Source organism: Macaca nemestrina, chromosome 12 (assembly GCF_043159975.1).
Source record: "Macaca nemestrina isolate mMacNem1 chromosome 12, mMacNem.hap1, whole genome shotgun sequence".
In the NCBI taxonomy this organism is placed as follows: domain Eukaryota; kingdom Metazoa; phylum Chordata; class Mammalia; order Primates; family Cercopithecidae; genus Macaca; species Macaca nemestrina.
The window spans coordinates 124,462,113-124,486,527 of NC_092136.1; the positions used below are offsets into that span (position 1 = coordinate 124,462,113).

At 44.0% G+C, this 24,415-nt stretch overlaps 2 protein-coding genes across 5 annotated transcripts in view; one reads left to right on the forward strand and one right to left on the reverse strand.

Annotated features, from left to right (window-relative positions):
* Positions 1-8,918: 8,918 nt before the first annotated feature.
* Positions 8,919-24,415, reverse strand: part of LOC105476276 (hepatic and glial cell adhesion molecule) — a 31,467-nt gene continuing 15,970 nt past the window's right edge. For 2 of the 4 annotated variants that reach the window (XM_071076021.1, XM_071076020.1), the window contains 6 exons: positions 14,418-14,759; positions 13,419-13,700; positions 13,032-13,125; positions 12,311-12,540; positions 12,110-12,180; positions 8,919-11,167 (listed from right to left, as the gene is read on the reverse strand). In XM_071076021.1, the coding sequence (XP_070932122.1) occupies positions 10,865-11,167; positions 12,110-12,180; positions 12,311-12,540; positions 13,032-13,125; positions 13,419-13,700; positions 14,418-14,759 (1,322 nt within the window). In that variant the 3' untranslated portion in view covers positions 8,919-10,864. The remainder of the gene's footprint in view (positions 11,168-12,109; positions 12,181-12,310; positions 12,541-13,031; positions 13,126-13,418; positions 13,701-14,417; positions 14,760-24,415) is intronic. The other 2 variants (XM_024791046.2, XM_011732050.3) reach the window with 2 other exon arrangements.
* On the forward strand, positions 9,485-9,762 carry LOC112425656 (hepatocellular carcinoma, down-regulated 1). The gene is given in 2 exon segments (XM_024791056.2): positions 9,485-9,553; positions 9,556-9,762. Coding segments are annotated over 2 exon segments (276 nt in total).

Here is a 24,415-nt window from a genome sequence, read left to right on the forward strand (position 1 = left end):
ACCTTCCGTCATGGTTGTATGCTTCCTGAGGCCCTCACCAGAAGCAGATTTCTATGCCATGTTTCTTGTACAGCTTGCAGAACTGTGAGCCAATTAAACCTCTTTTCTTTATAAATTACCCAGCCTCAGGTATTTCTTTACAGCAATGCAAGAATGGCCTAACACACTGCATTTTGCCATTGGCCAAATTCTAGTCTTCCATTATAATGCTAATACAAATATTTGCCCCGGGTTATCTCACATTTTCTTTCATTTTAGTTTAGTTTAGTTTTTTTTTGAGACGGCGTCTCGTTCTGTTGTCCAGGCTGGAGTGCAGTGGCGCATTCTTGGCTCACTGCAAGCTCCTCCTCCCGGGTTCACGCCATTCTCCTGCCTCAGCCTCCTGAGTAGCTGGGACTACAGGCGCCCACCACCATGCCTGGCTAATTTTTTGTGTTTTTTAGTAGAGATGGGGTTTCACCATGTTAGTGAGGATGCTCTTGATCTCCTGACCTCGTGATCCGCTCACCTCGGCCTCCCAAAGTGCTGGGATTACAGGCATGAGCCACTGTGCCCAGCCTCATTTTAATTTTTGTAGGTACATAGTAGGTGTACATATTTATGGGGTACATGAGATATTTTGATACAGGCAAACAATGTGTAATAATCACATCAGGTTAATGGGTATTTACCTTTTACCCATAAAAGTTTTTATTCTTTATCCAAATAATCCAGTTATACCCTTTTAGTCATTTTAAAATGTACAATAAATTGTTGTTGACTGTAGTCACTGTGTTGTGTTATCAAATATTGGATGTTATTCATTCTGCTTGATTATATTTTTGTACCACTTAACCATCTCCACTTCCCCACCTTTACCCTACACTACCCTTCTTAGCCTCTGGTAACCATCATTCTACTCTCTATCTCCATGAGTTCAATTATTTTCATTTTTAGCTCCCACAAATAAGTGAGAATGCATGAAGTTTATTTTTCTGTGCCTGACTTATTTTACATAACATAATCACCTCTATACTTCTATCCATGTTGTTGCAAATGACTGAATCTCATTCTTTTTTATGACTGAGTAGTATTCCCTTGCATATATATAGTATATGTACTACATTTTCTTTATCCATGTATCTATTGATGGACACTTAGGTTGCTTCCAAATCTTGGCTATGGTTAATAGTAATGCAGTAAACATGGGAGTGCAGATATTCCTTTGATATACTGATTTCCTTTCTTTTGGAAAGGAAAGATATATCTAGCAGTGGGATTGCTGGATCCTATGGTAGTTCTATTTTTAGTTTTTTGAGGAACCTCTAAACTGTTCTTTACAGTGGTTGTACTAATTTACACTCCCACCAACAGTGTACAAGGGCTTCCTTTTCTTTACATCCTTTCCTGCATTTGTTGTTACCTGTCTTTTGGATAAAAAGCCATTTTAACTGTGGTGAGATGATATCACATTGTAGTTTTGATTTGCACTTCTCTGATGATCAGTGACGGTAATTACTTTTTCATATGCCTGTTTGCCACTTGTATGTCTTCCTTTGAGAAATGTCTAGTCAGATCTTTTGCCCAAGTTATTGAATTATTAGACATTTTTCCTGTTAAGTTGTTTGAGCTCCTTACGTATTCTAATTATTAATCCTTTACCAGATGGATAGTTTGCAAATATTTTCTCCCATTCTGTGGATTTTCTCTTCACTTTGATAATTGTTTCCTTTGCTGTGCAGAATATTTTTTTTTAACATGATGTGATCCTATTTGTCCATTTTTGTTTTGGTTGCCTGTGCTTATGAACTATGACTCACTAAATCTTTGCCCAGCCCATGTCCTGGAGAGTTTCCCCAATATTTTCTTGTAATAGTTTCAGTTTAAGGTCTTAGATTTAAGTCTTTAATCCATTTTAATTTTATTTTCATATATGGCGAGAAATAGGGTTCTAGTTTCATTCTTCTGCACATGGATATTAGTTTTCCTAGTACCACTTATTGAAGAGACTGTCCTTTCCCCAATGTATTTTTTTGGCACCTTTGTAGAAATCAAGTTCACTGTAGATGAATGGATTTGTTTCTGGATTCTCTATTCTGTTCCATTGGTCTATGTGTCTGTTTTTATGCCAGTATCATGCTGTTTTAGTTACTATAGCTCTGTACTATAATTTTAAGTCAGGTAATGTGATTCCTCCAGTTTTGTTCTTTTTGCTCAGGATACCTTTGGCTGAAGAATGTCATTGATATTTTGATACAGATTGCACTGAATATGTAGATTGCTTTGGGTGGTATGAACATTTAAACAATATTGATATTTCCAATCCACAAATATGGAATATGTTTCCTTTTTTGTGTGTCCTTTTCAATTTGTTTTATCAGTGTTTTACAGTTTTCATTGTAGATATCTTTCACTTTGGTTAACTTAACTCTTAGATATTTTATTTTATTTGTAGCTATTGTAAATAGGATTACTTTCTTGATTTCTTTTTCAGATTGTTTGTTGTTGGCATATAGAAATGCCATTGATTTTTGTATGTTGATTTTGTATTCTGTCACTTTGCTCTTTTTTTTTTTTGGGGTGCAGTCTTTGGGTTTGTCCAGATATCATCTGCAAACAAGGATACTTTGACTTCTTTCTTCCCAGTTTGGATGCCCTTTATTTCATTCCTTGTCTGATTGTTGTAGCTGGGACTTCCAGTAGTATGTTGAATAACAGTGGTGAAAGTGGGCATCCTTTCCTTGTTCCAGATTTTAGGGTAAGGGCTATCAGTTTTTCCACATCAGTATGATACTAGTTGTTGGTCTATCATATGACTTTTATTGTGTTGAGGTATGTTTGTTCTACACCCAGTTTTTTAAGGAGTTTTATTATGAAGGGATGTTGAATTTTGTCAAATGCTTTTTCAGCGTTGGTTAAAATGACGATAGGGTTTTTGTTCTTCGTTCTGTTGATATGATGTATCACACTGATTAACTTGCATATGTTGAAACATCCCAGTTAGTTATGATTAATCATGTTTTTAACATGTTGTTGAATTTAATTTGCTATTATTTTGTTGAGGATTTTTGCATCAATGTTCATCATGGATATTGGCCTGTAGGGTTGTGGTTTTTTTGTTTGTTTGTTTGTTTGTTTGTTTGTTTTGCATTTTTGCATTTTTGTTGGATTTTGGTATCAGGGTGATACTGGCCTGGTAGGATGGGTTTGGAAGTATTCCCTCCTCCTCTGTTTTTGAGAATAGTTTGAATAGGATTAGTATTTGTTCTTCTTTAAACATTTAGTAAAATTCAGCAGTGAAGCCATTGGGTCCTGGGCTTTTCTTCGTGGGAAATGTTTCATTACAGCTTCAATCTTGTTACTTTTTTTTTTTTTTTTTTTTAGACAGGTTCTCGCTCTGTTGCCCAGGCTGGAATGCAGTGCTGCCATCACAGCTCACGGCAACTTTTACCTCCTGGGCTCTAGTGATCCTCCCACCTCCCCACCTCAGCCTCCTGAGTTGCTGGGATCACAGGTGCACCACCATGCCTGGCTAATTTTTGTATATTTTGTACAGACAGGGTTTTGGCATGTTGTCTAGGCTGGTGTCAAACTCTTGGGTTCAAGCAATCCTCCTGCCTGGTTTTCACTCGGACCATGCTGGCAGTTGATAAGATTGTTCCCACTCAGATTAAGGGTGGGTCTGCCTTTTCCAGTTGACTTGCTCAAATGTTAATCTCTTTCGGTCACACCCTCACAGAAACACCTAGGAATAATACTTTACATCCTTCAATCCAATCAAGTTGACATTCAGTATTAACCATCACAGTGACCTTCTTTGTCTCTTTTTATAGTTTTTGTCTTGAAATCTATTTTGTCTGATATAAGTATAGTTACTCCTGCTCTTTTTTGGTTTCTATTTGCATGGAATATTTTTTCCATCTCTTTATTTTCAGCCTATGTGTGTATTTATAGATGAAGTATGTTTCTTGAAGACAAGGAATTGTTGGATCTTATTTTGTAATCTATTCAGCCACTCAACTTCTTTTGTTTGGAGAGTTTAGTTTATTTACATTCAATGTTATCATTGTTAAGTAAGGACTTATTTCTGCCATTTTGTTATTTTTTATTCTGGTTGTTTCATGGTCTTCTTCTTTTCTTCTTTCCTGTCTTCCTTTTAGTGAAGGTGATTTTCTCTGATGACATGTTTTAATTTATTGCTTTTTATATTTTGTGTATCTGTTGTATGTTTCTAAATTTGAAGTTACGATGAGGCTTGCAAATAGTATCTTATAACCTATTGTTTTAAACTGATGACAACTTAACAGTGATTGCATAAACAAACTAACAAATAAGTAAAGAGAAACTAATAAAAACTCTACACTTTAACATCATGCCCCTACTTTTAACTTTTTGTTGTTTCTACTTATATTTTATTGTAATGTCTTTGTCTTGAAAAGTTATAATTATTATTTTTGATCACTTCATCTTTTAGTCTTCCTACTCAAGATATGAGTAGCTTGCACACCATAATTACAGTGCTATGATATCCTGTTTTTTTGTGTACTTACTATTACTATTGAGTTTTGTGCCTTCAGATAATTTCTTATTTTTTATTAATGTCCTTTTCTTTCAGATTAAGGAACTCTCTTTAGCTTTCTTATAGGATAGGTCTGGTGTTGATGAAATCTCTCAGCTTCTGTTTGTCTGGGAAAGTCTTGAATTCCTTCATGTTTGAATAATATTTTCACCAGAGATACTATTCTGCAATAAAAGTTCTTTTTCCTTTGGCACTTTAAATATATTATGTCACTCTTTCCTGACCTGCAAGGCTTCCACTGAGAGGTCTGCTGCCAGGCATATTGAAGCTCCACTGTATGTAATTTGTTTATTTTCTCTTCCTACTTTTAGAATCCTTTATTATTCACCTTTGGGAGTTTGATTATTGAATGTCTTGAGTTAATGTTATTTGGGTTAAATCTGCTTAGTAACCTTCTTGCACTTGAATATTGATATCTTTCTCTAGGTTTGGGAAGCTCTCTGTTATTATCCCTTTGAATAAACATTCTACCTTCATCTCTCTATTTCCTCTTCAAGGCCCAAAACTCTTAGATTTTCCCTTTTGAAGTTATTTTCTAAATATCATAGGCATACGTTCATTCCCTTCTATTCTTCTTTCTTTTGTCTCCTATAACTGTGTATTTTCAAATAGCCTGTCTTCAAGCTCACTAATTCTTTCTTCTGCTTGATTAATTCCACTATTAATAGACTCTGATGCATTCTTTAGTATTTCAATTGCAGTTTTTAACTCCAGAATTTCTACTTGATTCTTTTAAATTATTTCAATCTCTTTGTTAAATTTATCTGATAGGATTCTGAATTCCTCTCTGCATTCTCTTGAAATTTCTTGAGTTTCCTCAAAAGAGCCATTTTGAATTATCTGTCCGAAAGGTCACACGTCTCTCTCTCTCTCTCTGGGATTAGTCATTGGTTACTTATTTAGTTCATTTGATGAGGTCATATTTCCTGAACGGTCTTGATGCTTGTGAATGTTCATTGATGTCTGGGCTTGTTTGTACCCTTCCTTCCTGGGAAGGCTTTCTAGGTATTCAAAGGAACTTGGGTGTTGTGATTTAGTTTTTGGTGACTGCAGCTGTATCTGCATTAGGGGGCACCCCAAGTCCAGTAACACTGTGGCTCCTGCAGACTTGAAGAGATACCAACCTATGGTCTTAGATAAGATCTAGAAGAATTCTCTGGATTATCAGACATAGACTCTTATTCTCTTCCTTTTCTTTCTCCAAAACAGAGTCACCCTCTTTCTCCTCTCTCTCTCTCTCACTCTTTCTCTCTCTGTCTCTCTGCCCCCCTTCTCTCTCTCTCTTTGTGTGTGCTGAGCTGCCTGGAGCTAGAAGAAGGGTGACACATGTACCCCTGTGGCCACCACAATGGAGACTGTGCTGAGTCAGACCCAAAGCCAGCACAGCACCAGGTGTCACCAAAGACCTGTGGTAACCACTGTCTGGCTACCACCTATGTTTGCTCAAGGCCCTAAGGCTCTAGAGTCAGCAGGTGGCAACGCCAACCAGGCTTGTATCCATTACTTCAGGATGCCAAGTTTCCAACAGTCCGGGGCAGGTCCACGGATGCCATCTGGGAGCCAGGACCTGGGGTGAGAAACTTTAGGAATCTACCTGGTGCTCTATTCTACTGCAGCTGAGCTGGTACCCAAGCCCAAGGCAATGTCTTTCTCATTCTTCCCTCTCCCTTTCCTCAAGCAGAGTTGTCTCTCCCCTTGGCCACCACTGCCCCAGGCCCACGGTGAATACTGCCTGGCTACTGCTGATGTTCATTCAAGGATCAAGGGCTCTTGAGTCAGCTTATGAATGCTGCCAAGCACAGGACTTTCCTTTCAAGGCAGTGGACTCCACTATGGCCACTAGGGCAGGTCCAGAAATGCCATTGAAGAGCCAAACCCTGGAATTGGGGACCCCAAGAGCTCACTTGCTTCTCTACTCCACTGAGGCCACACTGGTACCTAAGCTGCAAGACAAAGTCCCCTTTATCCTTCCTTCTACTTTTCTCAAGGAGAAGGAGCCCCTTCCCATAGCCACTGCAGCTGGAAAGGTGCTTGGTGACATCTGAAGTCAACATGTCTCTTAGTCTCACCCAAGGCCAATGGCAAGTTCTTCCTGCAAATTATTGAGGGTCCCTGGCCTCTAGAGTGAGCAGGTGATGAATGCTGCTGGGACTGGGTCATTCCCTTCAAAGCAATGGGTTTCCTTCTGGCCCAGAGTGTCTAGAAATGTTGTCTGGGAACTAGGGCCTGAAATGGGGGACTCAGGACTCTGTCTTATGTCCTATCCTACTGTGGCTGAGCTGACATCCAACTTGCAATACACAGTCCTGTTTACTCTTCCTGCTCCTCTCCTCACGCCACACAAAGGAGTCTCTTTCAAAGCTGCAAGCTGTGATGCTTGGTGTTGGCAGAGGGATGATGCAAGCACTCCCTTGGCTACACCAGCTGGTGTCTCACTAGATCATATGCCCCCCAAGTCCACTGGCTTCAAGCCCAGCACAACATCAGGAGTTCCCCCTAGAATTGCAGTCCTTGTGACCTAAACAGACTTTTAAAAGTTTCTTTAGGACCCCAGAGCACTTCAACCTATGGTCGTGAATCTTTTTGGAACTCAAGTTCCAACCATTGGGATGTGTAATTCCTCTCTGGCAAGGGCTGGTCTAAATGCTCCCTCCGTGGGTGCTGGCTGAGTTCTGCCTGGTGTTGTTTCTTGCTGTGACAGAGCAGCACTGGGTTCCAACGCAAAGCCCCACAATGACTGCACTATTCCTCCTGCAAGTGCAGAGATTCTCTCTCTGTTCCATGCGGCAGCTGCTGGGTGATGAGGGAGGGGTGGTGTCAGCAATTCAAGACTGCCTTTCTTACCTTTATCACCTCTTTCAGTGATATGAAGTTAAAACCAGGTATTGTGATCACTCATTGGATTTTTGGTTGCTATGAGGGTGCTTTTTTTGTGTGGATAGTTGTTCAATCTGGTGTTTTTGCAGGGAAGACAATCAGTGGAGGCTTCTATTCAGCCATCTTGCTTCACCTCCCTTGGTAATCTCACATTTAATGAGTGCTAAGTACTTTGAGCTCACTGTGCTTTTAAATTTTGTTTTACTTCTGGCTGCTTAAAAATTTCCCCATCTCTGGCCAGGTGCCATGGCTCACGCCTGTAATCCCAGCACTTTGGAAGGCTGAGGTGGGCGGATCACGAGGTCAGGAGTTTGAGATCAGCCGGGTCAACATAGTGAAATCCTGTCTCTACCAGAAATACAAAAATTAGCCAGACATGGTGGCACGTGCCTGTAGTCCCAGCTACTTGGGAGGCTGAGGCAGGAGAATCACTCGAACTGGAAGGCAGAGGTTGTAGTGAGCCTAGACTGCGCCATTGCATTCCAGCCTGGGTGACAAGTGGGTGACACTCCATCTGAAAAAAAAAAAAAAAATTCCCCCATCTCTTGAAGCCAGCAATGCAAAACAAATATCATTTAAGCAGGACCTAGTTGTTTTGAAACAGGAAGACCTCTCAAACATCTAGTCTCAAGTATTTAGCAGAGAAGTTCCACATATCACTTTTTACCTATTGCAATCTGGCTTTAACTCCCACTACACGTCGAAACTACTTATGCCAAGTCACTCAATGTTTTAATTGTTGCCAAGTTTAACATGAGCTTTTAACTTATTTTCATACGTAAGCCCCCTGCCCATGCAGTCCCGAATGCTCCCTTTTTCTTGAAACTCTTTTGTTCTTTTGATTGTGTGGTATAGTTATCTCCTATATATTCTCCTATCTTACTGGCTGTGCCTTTTTTAGCCTTCTTGGGGAGGTCCTTTTAACCTTTCTACACATACTGATGTCCTCAGAAATCTATCTGCAGCTTTCTTCACCTTCTACTTTGCATACTTTCCTGAAATAATTTCATCAACTGCTAGGCTCAGTATGCTGAATTCCCCCCATCATGTCTTGCACTTCCAAGCTTTTATACATGCTTCTCCCTCTGCTTGGAGTGTGTCCTCTCATACTTTTGAAAACCAGATTAACAAGTCTTTCTAAGAAAGACTCAACTCAGGTCTGTTCTCCAAGATGCCTTTGCTGACATCTAATCTACATGCTTCCAGAGCACCTTGTATCTACCTCCGCCATTGCATTTTACACACTATATTGTAATCATCTGTTCACTGATTTGTCTTCCTGACATAGTTATGCTGTATCAGCAGTGTCTAGCACAGGGCCTAGTCCATGGTAGATAAACAAATGTTTGTTGAATAAATAAAAGAACATCCAAATAAGCAAATGAATGAATGGGTAAGTGATTCTGGAATGGACAATTTGGGGTTTGGAAAGAGGGTAAAGGATGTGAAAGAAAAGCAGAAGAAAAAAACGGGAAATGACTGGTGTATTTAAGCAGCTTGTTTTGTTACCCTTGTTTACGTGGAATAAAGTTGTCATTTCATTTCATCAAAAGTTTATTGAGCATCCAGTATGTGCTAGGCACTCTGCTGGATGCTAGTAATACAAAGATGAAGATGAAAACAACACAAAAACAAACAAACAAACCCCAATTCCTTACTAACCCCTCCCCACCCCCAATTTAAGGCAGATTTGGCTTAAGCCTGGGAAGCTGGCCCCTCAGGGATTCAGCACCAGGTATAGCATGCTCTCATCTCACCCTCACCTTCACCTGTGCATCTCAAGGCTGACCAGCAGGTACTCCTTCTCCAAGTCCTGCTGCCTCTTCCACCTTCCTGAGAAACTTTCCCCTACATTCATTATCTCATTATGGATGAGGCACCTGGGAAGTTTAGGGGCACTGCGAAGGCACACCTGCTCAAATGAGCCTGGGGAAGTGCCGAGGGACAGGGAGCTGAGACAGGCATGCTGTTGGGGTAAGGGCAGAGGGGGCAAACTAGAAATGTCAGTGCTTCTGGGGCTGAGACAAAACTTGACCTGGTGTGTAGGTGATGGGTAACGGGGGCCTTGGAATAGCTCCATGGGATGATGGAGAATCAGAGCTAGAGTTTAGGAGGTTGGTAATGGGCCAGGGATGCAGGGACCCTTGGAGGCATTAAGGAGGAGGGGATGGAATACACAGAGGGCCTCCTTCTCTTTCAGATTGGTAATTGCCTTCTCTCCTGACACAGTAGATTACTGCCACTCCTATGAACTGTTCAATAGGTGGTGGCATGGGCATGTCCTGGCTACACAGCGGCCCAGTCTCTTTATTTTGATGTTAGTGTGATTAGGGAGTCTGCCCTTGTTCTGTGCCCTGGGACCCGAGCATGTGGGAGCAGGGCAGATGGGTGGCAGGAGGCCAGGGGTTGGATCATGTTCCCCTGAAATGCTGGGAAGCAATAAGCCTCCTCCTCCCCCCACCATTTTTCTGGAGATTAGGACTTATTCTCACAGCTGGAGGAAGCTCAACAACTTTCCTGAGGACAATGATTGTTTGAAAGGCTTGTTTTGTAAGGAAGCCAGGACGAATGTATAAGTTAGATGAGCTAAAACAGTTCCTCACTTGGTCTAGTTTTCTGGGCCAGGGGAGTAAGTGGAATTCACTTCTCTATACGAATAAGCCCATCCATCTCTTCTGTTCATGAACAGAGACAGAAAGAATGCTTGGCATGACATGCCTCTGAGGGAGGCTCTCGGAGGAGGCCAAGCTGGCAGGTTCGGGTTCTTTGCCCTTGCTAGGGCCTAGGTCAGAGGGAAAAGAAACATACTTGTACCCTTCCCTCACCACCTCGTAGGTCCCCAGGTACCAGGTGCCCAGGGAAGAAGGCCTTCACAATGATCCCCCAGCTCAGAACAGCCCCTGCACACCCAGTAACCGGCATCTGGCTTCTCCTTAGCTTCGTGCAGCTGTGGATTTTGGGAAAGTGGCCTCTCTAATCTGAGCTTGCCAAAAAAATAGTGCCCCAGCACTCAGGCATTTGTTCAGTGGGAAGGGTGGCGGGTGGGAAACAACACAGCTCCCTGGGAAGAGCACAGGATAGTCACGGGCGGGTTAGGTTACTGATGTTAGTTTCCATAAAACGCTTTTGGGTGTTGGGCCAGAAATTTAATAATCTATGTGGTCCTAATAGGGCACAACCTATACCAAGTGAGAACACAGCCTGTAAACCGGAAGCAAATGCTCCCCGGTTTCACCACCTCAACACTGCCGCCTCCGCGCACCCGCCTCCGTCTGCGCATGCTCATACGCGTCCACACCCGAGACACCCGCGCCCCGCCGAGACCTCCCCTAGCCCCTAGTGCGCCGCGCCCCGGCTTCCCAGCCCCAGCCCTCCCCCCGGGCCGCTGGCCGCAGACCGCGGGCGCCTCTCAGGGGGTCCCGAGGCGGCTCAGGCGCTGATCTCCACCGGGCCGGCCTCGTCTTGCTCGCGGATTATGTGCACGCCCGCAGTCCGCAGTGTGCGAGAGGCGCTGCGCGAGCGGCCGGGCGAGCTCGGGGCCCGGGGCGGCGACGTGTGCGTCCGGCCGGTGGCTGGGGAGCGCGCTGGGGAGCGCGGGTAGCGGCGGGCGGAGCGGATGGGCAGCCCTGGCGAGCGGCCGGGCACTGCGGGCGACACGGAGTAGCCGGGCGGGCCGGGCTCCGTCGCGCTTCGAGGCTCCGGGGACGGGTTCTCCTCGGGCTCCGGGGAGTCCTGCAAGGACACGCGCCGCAGGGGTCAGGGGACAGTCAGCCCAGCCTGGGAGCGCGCCTGGTGTTAGAGCTTGCTGGAATTCTGAGGGGAGGGACCCAGTTTCCCTCTGCACGCCCACCTCCTGGAAGGCTGCAGGCAGGTCTGGTTTTCCTGGCGATATGCCACACTGAGCATGGGGCCTCCTAGCACGTAATAGGTGTTCAGTAAATGTTGAAATGCGATGATTTGAGTGCTTTTCCCCTTTACTGTCCTCTTTCTACCCATCGTGGAGAACCTGGGACAGAGTTAGTTGTGGAATACTGGGGAAATCACCAGAACTGGTGTCCAAAGACCTAGGTTTGAAACCTAGATCTGCCACTCATTGATTTGTTTAATCCTGAGCAAGTCATTTAATCTCACAGCCTTGTTTTTTCTAATCTCTAAAATGTGCATGACACAAATATTTCACAGGGTTATTCTGAGTACTGTAAAGCAGGGGTCCCCACCCCCAGGCCGAGGACTGGTACTGGTCTCTGGCCTGTTAGGAACAGAACGGCAGAGCAGGAGGTGAGCGGTAGGCCAGAGAGCAAAGCTTCATATGTATTTACAGCCACTCCCCATGGCTTGTATTATCGCCTGACCTCCGCCTCCTCTCAGATTAGTGGCTGCATTCAATTCTCATAGGAGCACAAACGCTATTGTGAATTGCGCATGCGAGGGATCTAGGTTGCGCGCTCTTTATGAGAATCCAATGCCTGATGATCTGAGGTGGAACAGTTTCGTCCTGAAACCACCCCCACCACCATCCATGGAAAAATTTTCTTCCATGAAGCCAGTTCCTGGTGCCAAAAAGGTTGGGGACTGCTGCTATAAAGGGATAGGAATATAGTATGGCTCCCTAGAACCAGGCATGTGGGAGGGGCTCACTGCATGTTTCTCGGCACCCAGCCCAGAGCTGCTCACCTTGTCCTTCAGGATGTAGAGTGCCATGGGGTTTTTCCGTTCCTGATCACCACTTCGAGGGAGGGTGTCTGCTGCACAGGGGAGAGAAGTGGGTGGCTGGCCCAGGTACACACTCTCCCCACCAACCGGCACCTACTCTCTGTGCTTCCCAAATGGCCCGCCACAACCTCCACCAACATATCTGAATATCCTGGCTCCTACCTTGGCCAAACCTCTCCCTCCTCTGCAGTCTTCGTGCAGTTGGTGGGGGAAGGGTCCCTGCAGAGCTGTTTTCCTTGTCGCCCAGTTCTGCCTTTTCCCAGCAGCCCACTGATCTGAGTGTTGATGGGATGGGTGAATGGGTGGCTGGGAGCTCACCTTCTGGTTTCAGGCGGTCATCATTCTGATCCATGTATTCCAGGGAGTTTTGCTTCTCTAGCTTCTTCTGTTTCCTGTGAATCAATCCAGCCCCACCATGAGCCGAACTATTGAACATGAGCAGAAGATCTAGCGGGGACACAGGGAGGGATCTGATGGCCATAAAAGAGGCCTTGTGACAGGAAGATGGGCTGGGTACAGTTCATGAGCTTTGGAATGAATCACATCTAGCTTTGCACCTTGAGTCTGTCACTAGCGTTGTGACTGTGGGCAAGTCATTTAACCAATCCTAGTCTCAGTGTCATTATCCGTTAAACTGCAGATAATCATACTTAAAAGGTAGCCGGCTAATCACAGCCACAGTGCCTGGCCCCAGAAAAGGTGGTTGGCAAGCGAAAAAACTATTGTTACTGGTGCTGTGGTTGTGGGGGCTTGGGAGCACAAGATGCTGTTGCATACACAATGGAAGAATGGACCTCTTGGGAAGAGATGCAGAGCCCTGGGATGAAAGGCATAGGTTTGGGATGGATTGAAGGACTCAGGTGCTCAGGAGAGTTACCCAGACCTTTTGGAAGGTTTCCAGCAGGCACAGACTGTCACCAAGGTCACAAGGAGGAAGATGCCTCCTGTAGACAAGATGATGTAAAGGGAACTTCTTCCTAGGGAGAGAGAGAAGCAGAGAGGCAGGAGGGACTTCAAAGGGGCAAGGTGTGGTAAGCAGAACTTCTGCCATGGACGCAAGAGAGGGGGAGCCCCAGGCTGCATGCCTTGCTGATGCTGGTGGTGGAGCTTGCACAGAACCCACTGCCCACCTGTTGGTGTCCTCCATGGATAGTTGGCCTATCGCTGTCCCCCTCCTCCCAGTGACATTCTCTGGGATGTCCTCAGTCCCTCATGGTCACCTGCCTCTTGGGGCTTTGAGTCCTAAAGGAAAGCCTGCAGGAAAACTCACTGTATACGGTGATCTTGACAGGCAGGCTGCGACCCTGGCTGATGGGGTTCTCTACCACGCAGCTGTACAGGTCGTCGTCCTCCATAAGCACGCGGGTGATGGTGAGCACCTTTTGGTCCGGGGACAGGAGCATTCTCGAGTCATTGAGGAGGGGCTTGCCGTCCTTCAGCCAGGTGTAGCTGGGCTTGGTGCCATTCTCGTGTGAGCAGTTCAAGGTGAAGGCCTCGCTGAGTTCCAGCACAGTGGTTGAAGCCACCAACACCTGTGGCCTCGAAATGGGCACTAAGCCACAGGAATGGGGGAGCCTGTGAGTCATTGGCTAAGAAGTGTCTCCCTTCCCCTTTTTAGCTCCTTGCCTTCGAACACACCTTTAACGCTACCTTCCAACTCAATCTGTGGGCTGAGAAGACTTCAGACAGCCTAAGTCCAGTCCTTTCCCATCACTTATTCATTTGTTTCACTGATTATTTATGGAGCACCAACTAGGCATAGTGGGTACAATGCTGAACAATGCAGACATGGCGTTGCCCTCATTCCCTCTTTCTAAATGCCTTCCCATGAACCCTGGGCTTTAATGTCTTAAACTGACCCAGCCAGGAAGATATTTTAGTTGGGCTAAGCCTGGGTCCTACTGTTTAGGTTCAAATCTTGGCTCTATCACTTCTAGCTGTGTGACCTTGGGCAAGTTATTGAACCTTTCAGTAGCTCACTTTCCTCATCTGCAAAATGGGGATGATGATATTAACTATCCCCAGATTATTATAAGCATTAAGTGAGTCAACATATGCAAAGCACTTAGAATAGTTTCTGGCACATGGCAATCACTCTACATGTTAGCTGTGCTGTGCCTGTCTGCCAACTTCTAACGTCCACTTGCCTCATTCTCAGCTCCCAAGTGCCTTTCGGGTTGGTTTTCCCTTGGTCTAGCTGGTGCGCTGGGCAGACCCTTCCCCAGTCCCACCTGCCAGTCTTGCCTCTTTCCCTGCCAGAGCACTTTACCATCTACAGTAAGGTTGATGGTCTTTTCCCCAGTGAAGGTGTCGTCGGTGATGGAGATCTCAACCTCATAGGTGCCCTCATCAGCCAGCTGCAGGTCGCTGAGAAGCAGGGAGCCATTTTCAAAGAGCCGGATACGATCTCGATAGTCAGGCCGCAGGGTGCCGATGACCTCCGTGCCAATGGACTGCACCACGGTCACTGGCTTGTCCCGCTTCAGCTGCCACTTCACTACAGGCCTGTCGCTGCTGGTACTGCTGTACTGCACAGAAAGCAGAGCCGACTTCCCCACGGTGCCATGGATCAGACGCACAGGGCTGGTGATGTTCACCCCCTCCAGGGGGTCTGTGAACAGAGGCCCATGAGGAAGAGGGAAGCGTCAGACCCTGGGCTCCTTAGCCCACTCCCAACTTTAAGTCTTCTGATCTCCCAAAGCCTCGCCCTCTGGCTCTTTACTCCCTGCCAATCCTGGCTTCTTAAGCCTGGGTGCTATCTCCTCCCCCATAGTAGCTCTGTGCACTTCTGCCCCTTTGTTCTCTCTCACAGCCATCTCACGGCCTTCAGTCCTTCTTCTACCTGGCCCTTTGCCTCTCTGGCACTTTGTCCATTGCCTTTCTCTTGTGGAAGAGTCTAGCACACCCACACCCTATGAGCTCCATTCGTAAAAATATTGAACATCTCCTATCTGCCAGACACTTTTCTTTGTCTTTAGGATATATCAATGAGCAAAGCCGACAAAAATCCCTACCCCCATGAAGCTTATAAGTCATTAGACCTCTGGGTGAATTTGTCAGATCTTCTCGATTGGGGATTGGGAGGGTGAGGAGATGGAGAAAGCACGGAACACAGATTCACAAAGAAAGGAGTAGGTCATGAGACAGTGCCAGTAAAGGGAAAGCTTAGGGGCCTGAAGACAACTTGACCACTTTCTAGTTATACCAGGAGCCTCCCCTGTCTTTTTTGCAGACGCATGTAGTGTCTTACAGTCCTGCAACTAGGAAGGTGGTTTTTGGAATTCACCCAAACTCCAGCCCAATCTGGACCCCTAGAAGAGGGATTTGGGATGGGCAGAACAAAGAGCTGAGAATCAGAAAAGCTTTTTCAGGCTGGGCTCTACCTACCTCTTACTGGCTATGTGGATTTGGGTACATAATCATTTTAAGCCTCATTCTTCTCATTTGTAAAATAAGGATAATAATAACAAGGCTGGGCACGGTGGCTCACGCCTGTAATCATAGCACTTTGGGAGGCCAAGACAGGAAGATCACCTGAGGTTAGGAGTTTGAGACCAGCCTGGCCAACATGGCAAAACCCCGTCTCTACTAAAAATACCAAAAAATTAACTGGGCATTGTGGCACGCTTCTGTAATCCCAGCTACTCGGGAGGCTGAGACACGAGAATCGCTTGAACCCGGGAGGCAGAGGTTGCAGTGAGCTGAGACAGTGCTGCTGCATTCGAGCCTGGGTGACAGAGGACTCCTCCATCTCAGAAAAAACAAAAACAAAAAAACCCCAACAGCAACTGCCTTATCAAGTTCACAAGATTGGAAAGTACAATATGCATATTTGTCATTGTCATATAGCAGACAGAACACAAAACTGAGCAGAGTGTTGGGCCCTATTATTGATACGTGACTTAGGAGGGTCCCATCTCCTTGGAGCTCAGATTTCCCATAGATAAAAGGAGTAGTAGGCTGGATGGTCTCATTGGTTTGTTCCAGCCCTGTAATTCTGGGATTTTACCACTTGTCCAATGGATGCCCTATCCAGAGGGCATTTCAGAGACCTCTTAGGAGCTTTGGGACCTGAAAAGACACTGCTATTTGATGTCACCTAGCCTTGCAGAGCAATCCTACCACCCGAAGGAGGGTCTTCTGGAGAGGACGCCAGTTGGGAGCTGAGCTGAGTTTAGCTGAACAGGCACATACATGCCAGATTCTCAGTCCCTCTGCACCCGCTGCCACTTCCTTTGGCAGTCATTCCCTCTGAATCTCCCTCTTGCTTTCTCACCCTTATTTCTCACTCTGCTGCTGCTGCCGTTCAGTGCTGAGGAAACTGAACTGTACCTTTTCATTCCTTATTTCTCTCCTTGTGCTTAGAGGGCCAGACCAAACCAAGAGGCAATTAAGCTAAAAGGTTGGTGGTGAAGATCAAAGCAAATTTTATTTACTAAACATATGAGATCAATTTTTGGAAAAAGTGCTTTGCTAAGTAGTAAGCTCCTCATCTTTGGAAATGGCCAAGGAAAGCCCAACTGGCTATTTTTACACTTTGCTGGGCCTCAGCTTCCTCCTCTGTACATTGAAGTAGCAGGACCAGAAGATCTCTAGGGACCTTCTTAGCTCTGACTTTTTTTTTTTTTTTTTTTTTTTGAGACAAGGTCTCACTCTGTCACCCAGACTGAAGTGCAGTGGCATGACCTTGGCTTACTGCAACCTCTGCCTCCCAGGATCCAGTGAACCTCCCACCTCAGCCTTCCAAGTAGCTGGGACCACAGGCATGTGCCACTATGCCTGGCTAGTTTTTTTTTTTTTTGTATTTTTTGTAGAAACGGGATTTCACCATGTTGCCCAGGTGGCTGGTCTTGAACTCCTGAGCTCAAGCAATCCACCTGTGTTGGCCTCCCAAAGTGCTGGGATTACAGGTGTGGGCCACCACACCTGGCCCTAGCTCTGACATTCTACGATCTGCTACCTGCCAGGAATGTTAGAATGATAAAACCTTAAAAGTAGAAGAAACAGGTTGGACGTGGTGGCACATGCCTGTAATCCTAGCTACTCGGGAGGCTGAGGCAGGAAAATCACTTGAACCCAGGAAGTGGAGGTTGCAGTGAGCTAAGATTGCACCACTGCACTCCAGGCTGGGCGACAGAGCCAGACTCCATCTCAAAATATAAATAAATAAGTAAAATAAAGCAGAAGAGACAGCTCTACTGATTAAAGCTGAATGTGTGAATATCATATGCTTGCTGTTGAATGAAAATCTTAATTTGGGGCAAGCAAAATGAACAACATAAACTATTTTCAGACTTTTAAAAATTAATGATACTTTCTTCCCACAAAATCTTAAATAAAAACGGACAAATGAAATATGGTTCCATCTCACCTGCTTTGGTAGAAGAGGTGGTGGGGATGAGTCCTGTCCCCCTCAATAACCTAAGGAGCAACTAGGAATCCCTACTGGCTCTGTGCATCAGACTAAAGTCCATTTGACCACAGGATCCATAAGGTTTCTTCCAATTCTTAATTTTTGTGATTAAGAAATTAGGTCCAAGGCATGGCTTGATTTAGAAAAGCAAACTTTCAAATTTCCCTGAGTAGGCAAATAGGCTTTGGTATGTATAACAAGAGGTGGTCCTGAAAAAAGTCATGAGCTTTATTAAAGGCCACTGGGGTGATGATCAAATAGCTGGGGAACATCTACCTCCTTTCTTGGGACCCAATGTGCAGTAGTATGCTATGTAGGTGAGGGTTACATATGCAGAGGCATCCTGGAGTTTAGTAAATTGGTGTGTAAAAGGAAAATAAATCTTGGGGCTCCAAAATCACTAAACTAAAGGGAAAAGTCAAGCTGGGAACTGCTTATAGCAAACCTGCCTCCCATTCTATTCAAAGTCACCCCTCTGCTCACTAAGATAAATGCATATCTGATTGCCTCCTTTGGAAAGACTAATCAAAAAAAGAAACTCAAAATAATGCAACCATTTGTCTCTTATCTGCCTATGACCTGGAAGCCCTCTCCCCACTTAAGAGTTGTCCCACCTTTCCGGACCAAACCAATGTTCGTCTTACATATGTTGATTGATGTCTAATGTCTTCCTAAAATGTATGAAACCAAACTGTGCTCTGACCACCTTGGGCACATCTCATCAGGACCCCCTGAGGCTGTGTCACAGGCATACGTCCTCAACTTTGGCAAATAAACTTTGTAAATTAACTGAGACCTGTCTCAGATATTCGGGCTTCACAGGTATAATGACCCCAAGCACCAAACTTTGAGGATTCTCATTTCCTTCTTCTACAGTCTGGACAGTGACAACCTCAAAAACAAGTAGAAGGGATTTCCCCCTTCGCTTCTATCTTCTGTGGCCTCCTGGAGCTTTCCTGGCTTCCACGCTCTCCTGTCCCATCCAAAGTCCTAGGAGCCTTTTCGCTATCTATTTCTCCCTGAGGCCTTTCTGCCCATTTAAAGTAGATTTGTTCTGGATAAGAATATTGGAGGAGTTATGGCCTACAGATTGCCTGAGGCCTTACCCTCCTTTAGATAAGTCCCCTCATCATGCCTGTGAACATGGGCATGTCCGTGGGTCAAAAGGATGTATCACATGTGTTCATAAGTGAATGAAGGAGTCTTTCTTGAAAGCTGACAGAGCAGTTTGCTGAGCAAACACTGTTTCCCAAAAACTGTAGCCAAAATCATGCTCTGTATTAAGTTCAGGGTTCCACAATTTTCAAGGGACACAGAGAACTGGGACAGAAGCCAAAGCACGACACAGAAATGAGGAAATAGCTCACAACTAAGGTCCAGAGTGGAAATAAAAGGACTAGGACCGCTCAACCTTGAGAAGCGATTAACTTAATCATTGTCTCCAAGGCATCATAATGTAGAAAGTTTCTGTTCCCACCAGAGGCTGAAGAAAAGGAAATGAGAGCTCAGCAAGTTGTACCTTATCAACCTCAACAATGCAGTACTGGAGTAGGTCGTTGGGCACTCCTCAGGTAGGATTTTGAGCTGCTGTGATGCTGGGGAATGTCAAACTTTAGGGTATAAGAATGCATCTGCAGATAGCCTTGGCTTTTCTTAATAGGGTAGTCCCTTAGAGAAATCACCATCCACTCATTTTTATGTGTTCCCTTTGCTGAGCCAAAGTTTCCTTTCGCCAGTATTTGTCTTAAATTTACCTTTTAAAAGTGCCAATGTGGGTAGTGCCAAATATGTGTTCTAGGACTTGGTCTATACACACCTTATCCATATTCCTAACACCAAAGGTTGCTGCCATGTCCCTTTTCATCTGAAAAGTTTTTGGTTTAGTTTGGGTCTGTCTCCACAAAGAAGTCTCTTCATCCTTTTGGCCGTCATAGATACCCTTCCTTGGGCTTTCTCCAACTGTATTATTTCCTTTTATGGTGTGGTAGCCAGAACTGCATCTAATAATCCAAGGGCAGAACACCTCGGTTTCCTAAAAGGAAAACATATTGTTTCTGCTTTTGGTTTTTAATATTATTCCTAATTAATGAGGATCTGAGAAAACCACCCCCTTCCTTTGCTGTTACTGTATAGGTGCATCACTTATTGTGTGGATATTGGGGCTGCTGTGTTGTATTCTTATGTTGTTATCCTGTTGAGGCCTACAAGTCATTTGAAGCGCCAGTTATTCAGGGATGTGAGAGAAAACCAGGAAACAGAAGCTGTGAAGAAGGCTTTTGGGATCCAGAAGGAAAGGAGCTGGTAGCTTTTAATCTACAATCTAAGGAGTGTAGATGTTCAGGAATGTGTACCTAGTTAATAGGTATCAAGATGGCACACAGAGATTTACCATGTTTGTGGACTGGAACAGTCACTCTTGTTAAGCTGTCAATTCTCCTAAACTGATTTACAGTTTAATACAATGCCAATCAAAATCCCAGGAGGTTTACTTTGTGATCTTGACACGAAGATAGACAAATAGATCAATAGAAAGTCTGAAAACAGACTTAAATATGATTGCTCAAATGATGACAAAGGTGATACTGCAGTGCAGGGAGAAAAGTTCTTTTCACAAAATAGTGCTGGGCCATGTAGGATAAAAATGAATTGACCCTTACCTCACACCTTACACAAACATTACCTTTGGATGGATTGCAGATCTAAATATGAAAGGTAAAACAATAACGTTTGAAAAAGAAAACAGACTACGTCCTTGACTTGAGGGCAGACACAGATCTCTTATAAAGGACACAAAAGTGGCAACCATCAAAGAAGGAAATGATACATTAGACTCAATAAAATTAAGAGCTTCTGTTCATCAAAAGATACTATTATGAAAATGAAAGGCAAACCATAAAGTGGGAGGAGATGTTTGTAATACATATATACTATAAAAGGCTCATAAGCAAAATATATAATTTAAACTCCCACAAGTTCACAATTTTAAAGAAATTAAAACAACACAATAGGAAAATTGGCACATTAATTTTAATAGAAATACAATTTTAAACTTTTTTTTTTTTTTTTTTTCCAGCGACAAGGTGTCACCCTGTTTCCCAGGCTGGACTGCAGTGGCATGACCATACCTCACTGCAGCCTCAAACTCCTGGGCTCAAGAGATTCTCTTGTCTCAACCTCCCAAGTAGCTGAGACTACAGGAACACACCACCACATTCAGCTAATTAAAAAAAATTTTATAGGGAAGAGGTCTTACTACATTGCCCACGCTGGTCTTGAACTCCTGGCCTCAAGCAATCTTTATGCCTTGGCCTCTTAAAGTGCTGGGATTACAGATGTGAGCCATCATACCAACCTTAAACCAGAATTTGATACTGGTTCATACCCACTAGGATGGCCAAAAGGAGAAAAAGAAAATACAATTATTGGGAAGATATGGATCATCTGAAACTCTCATACATGTTGATAGGAGCGTAAACTGATACATTCATTTTTGAAAACTGTTTGGCCATATCTATGAAAGCTAAACACACAAATACCCTATAATTAAGCAATTCTACTCCTAGGTGTATCCCCGAAAGAAATGCCCATATCTGTTCTCCAAAAGACATGTACCATTATAGGATGTATAATAGTAACAACTCTATTCATAAAGCCCCAACAGGGCTAAGTTGGTTGGGTTGGTTTGGAAACAACCAAAGTGTCTATCAAAGTTGAATAGAGAAATAAATTGTGGCATATTCATACAATGGAATACTATACAGCAGTGAGACCAAAAAAACTAAGACAACAACATAGATGAATCCTACAAACTTGATGTTCAGACATAGAAGATTGAATACATATGATACCACTTATAGAAAGACATGCAAAATTAATTTGCATTAGAAGTTAGGATACCACTATAATCCCAGAGGGAAGACAGTAGTAACTGAGATAGTATGAGGGTGATTCTGAGGTGCCAAAATGTTGTTTCTTGATCTGGGGGTTGATTACATGGGTTTGTTAACTTTTTAAAGGCTCACCAAACTGTATCTTTATGCTAAATGTACTTTCTTGTATGTAATTTTTAATAAACAATTTTAAAAATGACAGCACCTGCAATGTGGGGGTGAACTTGGGGCTAAAGAGCATGGAACCCAGGTAAGAGACTTGTTTCTATTGGGTGCCTAGAGGATGGAATCTCTTGTATTCCAGACAATAAAACCATGGAAATCAGATTACCTAGATTTATGGCATGCTGTGCCTATGTCTGTCAGTTAATGTCCTGGTCTCTAGAAAATTCTTATTTGAACATTTCATAAATTAGAATTTAAAAATTGGGAAATAAAAATGATGAATTTAGAAAAGCTTCATTTGTCCATGTCAGGGCCAGACTGTTAAAGACTGTGTGCTCTGTGACGCCTCAGGGCTAGCTTGGTAGTGTCTGCCATAGTACAAGATTAAGGTAAATCTTGGGGAGCCAGGGCCACATGGTCCAGTCTCCCCTTTAGTGCCAATCTTAAAAACTACATTTCCCAGCCAGCTTCCCTTGCTGTGAAGTATGGCCATTTGACTGAGTCATAGCAAAGAGAACTAGTGCAAGTGATACATATCACTTACAGACCTTGTTTAGCAAAGTCTTCCTTGTAGTATGTCTCTCCATTAAAAAAATAAAATAAAATTCTCTACCTGGAAGAAAAGAAGATAAACCTCATGGTGATCTTTGGAAGCGCATGTCAAAGTTGATAGGGCTCCATTGGCTTGGTCCCTGAAAAACTTCATGGAGTAGAGTCCTTCCTCTTCCCAGGCCTAGTCTGAAACTACAATGGACTATCACATAGTTAATGCCAGGAACTTAAATTTTGGAATTTATTGTTCCCAGAAGCAGACATTTTCCTAAATAATATATTAGGGATGGGAGGGATTCCTTCTAGAATCTCAGCTCTTATTACTCTTTAGTCCACAGCAGTACAATGGCCTCTCCCAGCACTTACCTCTTATCTATCATAGGTCATTAACTAATATCCTATCAGCATAACTTACATTATAACTTTTTTTTTTTTTTTTGAGAAAGGTTCTTACTCTGTCACCCAGGCTGAAGTGCAGTGCCATGATCATGGCTCACTGAGGCCTTGACCTCCCTGGTTCAAGAAATCCTCCCACCTCAGCTTCCTGAGTAGCTGGAATTACAAGCGTGCACCACTAGGTCTGGCTAATTTTTACATTTTTATAGAGATGGGGTTTCACCATGGTGCCCAGGCTGGTCTCGAATTCCTGGGCTCAAGCCATCCAACTGCCTAGGTCTCCCAAAGTTCTGAGATTACAAGCATGAACCACCACTCCTGGCCACATTTAGAATGTTTTGATGTATTTACTAAGTTACGTTTTTCCACATACAATATCCTTGATCACCTTTTGTTTTGTCCCAGTCTTACTGACTGATGTGATCTTTCTGTAATTTTTTTCCCTACCATTTGATGACCAGAAAGAGTTTAGGGTCATCTCTGCTTTGTATATTTGTGTCATTCCCCCTATTCTCAACTCACTATCTCCATACCTTCAGCTCTCATTATTTCTGCAGCTCATTGTCATTTCACCAAAGCCAACAGTAACTTCTTAATTGCCTTATCCAATGGGCTCTTTCAGGTCTTTGTCACATTCAGTGGTGTTGGTTTACTCCTGAAAACTCTCAACTCCCTTGATTTTCTGGACAGTACCACAGGCTTCTAGTCCTTCTGTCTCTCTGACTGTTCCCTCTTTGTCTCCTTAATAGGCATTTCTTCCTCTGCCTTCCTCTACAAATCTTGAGGTTACATGATGTTTCATTTTCATCCCATATTTTTCCCCTCCTAAGTAATATTATCTATTTTTATTGTTTTAACTCTCACCTATGGCCTGACAGCTGCCAAATACCTCTCTCCAACCCTGACCTCTCTGCCACCCAACTCCAGGCTATGTAACATCTTCACACGGAAGCCTCATAGGTATTTCAATCTAAACATGTATGATACTCATTTTTTTGTTTAAGGTTTCACACAGCAATCCTCCCTCCCTCCCTAAATCCTCCTACTTCCTACAGGTCACTAGCTCCTGACTTTACCTCTAAAACATTTTCTCAGCGTGCCTCATTCCCTCTATCTTTATTCTAATTTTAGTCCATGTTATTTCTCTTATTTCTCTCCTGATCTATTGCAATAGCTTTTTGACCTGTGTTCCCCTCAAATTCATATGTTGAAGTCCTAACCCCCAAGTACTTCAGAATGTGATCTTATTTGTCAATGGGGTTACTGCAGATCTAATAAGAAGGGATCATAATGGAGTAGGGTGGACCTAATCTAGTATGTGTCCTTATAAAAAGGGGAAATGTGGACACAGACATGCAAACACGGAGAATGCCATACCAAGACTGGAGTGATGCGGCCACAAGTCAAGGAATTACCAGAAGCTAGGAGAGAACCCTAAGGCAGAACCCTCCCTAGAAGCTTCAGAGAGAGCATGGCCCTGCTGACACCTCGATCTCCCACTTCTGGCTTCCAGGACTTTGAGATAATGCATTTCTATTGTTTAAGCCACTCGGTTTGTGGTATTTTGTTACAGGAATCCTAGAAAATGAATGCAAACTTCCTTTCTTATTTTATTTGCCTCCAGTTTCCCCTGCAATGGTCCCCTGCAGAGTGAGTAAGCTATCTGAAAGGTATGTGTAACCCCGACAGTCCCCAAATTAAAAACCGCTCACTCCCCCACCTCTCAACCCCTAGATTATGAGTCTGGTTTACAAAGCTCTTGCCTAACTCAATTCATGCTTTTCTCTCCAGCAGTGATGAACTGCTGGGCTCCGACTAAACACTTGATGTTATTTCAAGCTGTTGACCTTT